This window comes from Haplochromis burtoni, unplaced genomic scaffold (genome assembly GCF_018398535.1).
Source record: "Haplochromis burtoni strain Fernald_Lab_line unplaced genomic scaffold, NCSU_Asbu1 Contig_187, whole genome shotgun sequence".
Classification (NCBI taxonomy): Eukaryota; Metazoa; Chordata; class Actinopteri; order Cichliformes; family Cichlidae; genus Haplochromis; species Haplochromis burtoni.
The window spans coordinates 516124-519900 of NW_024582548.1; the positions used below are offsets into that span (position 1 = coordinate 516124).

The window sequence follows — 3777 nt, forward strand, 5'->3', positions numbered from 1 at the left end:
TTATGTGCATATCATCAAGCATCAGCTTGTATATTTGGTTTTAGAAGGCAAAGAAAATAATGATGAACGACTCCCATGAAAATTAATGTTGACAACAATTAAGAACAATTAAGCACATGCATTACAGATCATAAAACGAGTGGGCTGAAGCTTTAATTTACTCCAACTACCCATTTTTTTTACATAGCACCTTTTAAAAGGCAGCACATGTATAAGTAGATCTCACCAAAAACAAAGAGCAAAGAGAACTGTTAAATTATGAATAAACGTGTAAACAAAATAGAAAAATAAATTAAAAATGGCAATATATTTTCGGTATTTCAAACAGGTTAGTAATTTCATAACTATTTATTGGGCTGCTATGGGCTTATAGCAGCCAAGGAGATGTGTGTATGTGTGTGCTTGCGTGCGCGTGCCCTGTGTTGTGTTGTGTCTGCTGACGTCACCGCTGGAACTGCCTTGTCACGCGGGGTTAGTAAAAGTTGGGATAGGACCTCCGTGGAGAGATACAAGAACAGATAGGAGGAGAGAGAGGGAAACAGAGAGAACGGTAGATGAACGGCGACTTTATTGTGACAGTTCATCGGTTCCACACCGAACATTAACCGCGGGGAAGCGCTTCTTTGCCGCTGACGAAAGGTCGGGAGACAGAGAGAAGTAGTGAGACGAGTAGAGACGGAGGGGGGCAGCCGACTTTCTCTGAAGTTGAAGCCAGAATTGCACTCGTTAACTGCCGGGGAGGAAGAGGAGACCAGCGACCTGCATTTTTTTTTTTTGGATTTGTCAGACGAAGGAGGAGGCGGGGGGTGGGGGGAAGAAAGCTCGCGAATTCAATGAACAAAAAGTTGAAGTTTGGCGTCCGCCGTGGCAGTCGGTAAATGTTGTGACACTTTAGGATATAGCGTAAATTGCTCCAGCGGTCGACGGTCGAGTGGCGGGGTAAAACCCGAGCTGTCAAACCCGATGACTACTGCAAACTGCCCCGGGAATGAGGAGCTGGACTTCAGACTGATATTCGGAGAGGAAGGGCAGCAACAACCGTTAGGCCCTGCAGGTCAGTGGGTTTCCACTGTTCCCAGTGGTATGTTTTATACTAGTAGTAAACTTAAGGCACTTGTCGTGTAACATAAGTTAGTCAGTATCTACTGCTACTTTCAGTTACCCCGCCGTCTTTCAGCTGCAGCCTCATACCATACAATCTGTAATGTTTTTTCTCTCTCAAATGGAGCTTTTCAAATATTACATGCCTTTTCTATACCAAGCTCGTACACACACCACCAGCTGTCATTAGCTTGTCATGCTAACATAGCAGGTTAGCAGGAGTGCTCTTATTGCCCTTGGTTGATTTAACAGCGAAAGTTCGAACTTGCAAATGTCTCCTACATTTTCTTTTTGCAACAGACAGTCTGTGAACTGTTAACCGCCTCTGAAATCTGGGGTGGCTGGGGGAGCCTTATGGCTTAGTTCCTATGTTTTAAGTGAAGTATAACTGAGAGAGTCATACACCTTGAATGTCACTAGGTACATATCCACAAAAGTAGCACATGGTAATGTTGTCAAAACTTTTATTAACTCATTGTTTACAGATAAAATGAGAAGGAAGTGCAAGCTTATCCAGAAAAATAACTGACTGCATCTTGCTTTGATGCAAACAATTATTATGAAATACTTTTTATTATTATTGTTGTTATTATTGTTATTTAGTCACATGCATTATCAGTAATTAAAAATTTCAAATACAAAGTGCAAAGACGTTATGTTGTCCACTTAGTGCGCTTCAAAGACCTAAAGTAATTATTTGAAACTTATACAGATTTGTAATTTGCAAATAAATTATGAAGAAATTGTGAAAATAATTTCTTTAATATTTTAAAATTTATTTTCAGTTTCAGTTTGGGACAAACTTTAGTCAATACAAACACTACCTTTGCAGATAAATTTTTGCAGACAGGGCATACACAGAGATGAGGTGGCCCTCAGCTTTGTAACTTGACAAATTCCAGGAAGAACTTTGTTTGGACCGTTTATCACCTCATGGCATGGAGACTACTTATGTTTTCCTGTTTGGTACAAACGTGATTCCATACTGGGTCTCTGGGAGTAAAAATATTTTGAAACAAGCCCCTAGCTAATACATGCAAATTTAAATATGTGAAAGTCACATGTTTAACAGGTTGCAAGACGAAGCTTCGGGGAAATTTTTACACTCATGGTGTATCAATTAGTTTGCTGTTTGTGGTCATACATCACAGCTGTTGTTGTTGTCACAAATGTTGGATAATTTTTTTTTTTTAATTGATGCTTCATGGTGATAGTATTTAAGGACATTTTCCTAAAATCCTCTTTTTCCTCATGTGTTTTTTTTTACATCCAGGGCAAGGTAAAAAAGAAAGTTAAAAACAATAGTCTTGTGATCTCAGGTGTGTCCAGTGCATTCTTTGGATTTGAATATAAACAAAAACCTCACTCTCTTTCTTTTACTGCTGCTTGCAAAGGTAATGCCTAACAAAAAGCACAAATCTTGGAGGACACCTTTTTTTTTTTTTCTTTCATCCAACTTTCTTGGACATAAATATCCCATAGAGAAGCGGTGAATTAAATAGCTCATGCAGTGGCCTTGTTCATTAGTAATAAATTACATATGATCATAATTGTATTGATTAGCAGTAGAAAATAATGAAAATAATTGTACATGGAATGAATTTGTTTCTGGTGGGACAGACATTTTTGATTAATTTAAACTTTTAGGTATATATTACTCATGGGTCAACTGAAAAGCTTATTATCTAGTAGTACAACTTGTATTATTGTATTATTATTGCCTTAAAAAAGAGGAAATAAACCTGACAAGCTAACTTTGATTTCTATCAGCAGAGAATTTTTTTGCTTTGAAGCAGTGCATAGTAGTTGATAACTATCTTGCAAAATTTGCTAAATATTAAGATATACAGGTCACAAGTAAAATGGGAATATACTAAATGTACTGAGACAATAAATTGCCCGATTATTGCATGTTTTCATTTTGTGCCCCTCTGTAGTTGTTTTCTGTAATCTAATGGAATTCAGAAGAGCAGATTTTTCCATTTGTATATTTGGTTGTTTTTGGTTGAGGCAGCAAAGTACCAGAAAAGATTTCAAGGATCAGCTGGCAGCGGGAAAATGGCAAGAGGGTGTCACACCACTAGCCAAGAGAGAATAATGTTTTTACCAATGCTGAACAGAAAGAACTCCCGATTTGTGGATTTTTAAATAATTACAATAGCTTGAGAAGAATAAAATATCAAATAAACTAAAAAGCAAAACACATACCAACAAATGTGGCATTTGCAGTTATCTGATATTGCTAAAAAGTGCTTTGGCACTTGTGTAGTGACACATGCTGATGTAGTTTTGAGTATGGATTACTTATATGGTTAATAAAAGGACATTTACATATAAAATGGAGGTTTAAAGGTAGAGCAAGTGATGTAATAAGGTTATGAGATGGCTATAAATCTGCTAATTTATGTTTTTTCTGGTTTTTCTGTTGTGCTTGCACATTTGAGTTCAGCCTGAAACTTGGGCAAAGTAATGAGTCCATGAGGGTTTGGCTCGTGCAGTCTTAAATACATTTTTCCTTTGATTTGGGGGAAAAATGGGGGGAGTTCGATTTGGAGATGGTGTGAGGGGAAAAACTGCATTTGGAATAAGCGTAGGAATAAAAGCACCACTGTGCAAGTGGTTTTAATCTGGTCTGGACTGTATGATTTGGCCAAAAATGGGGTTGGGAGGGGGGGG

At 37.8% G+C, this 3777-nt stretch overlaps 1 protein-coding gene across 1 annotated transcript in view; it reads left to right on the plus strand.

Annotated features, from left to right (window-relative positions):
• The first annotated feature begins 441 nt into the window (after positions 1-441).
• The window catches only part of nfatc3a (nuclear factor of activated T cells 3a), a 58670-nt gene continuing 55334 nt past the window's right edge, over positions 442-3777 (plus strand). The window contains exon 1 of the mRNA XM_005934564.3: positions 442-1054. Within this exon, the coding sequence (XP_005934626.1) occupies positions 964-1054 (91 nt within the window). The 5' untranslated portion in view covers positions 442-963. The remainder of the gene's footprint in view (positions 1055-3777) is intronic.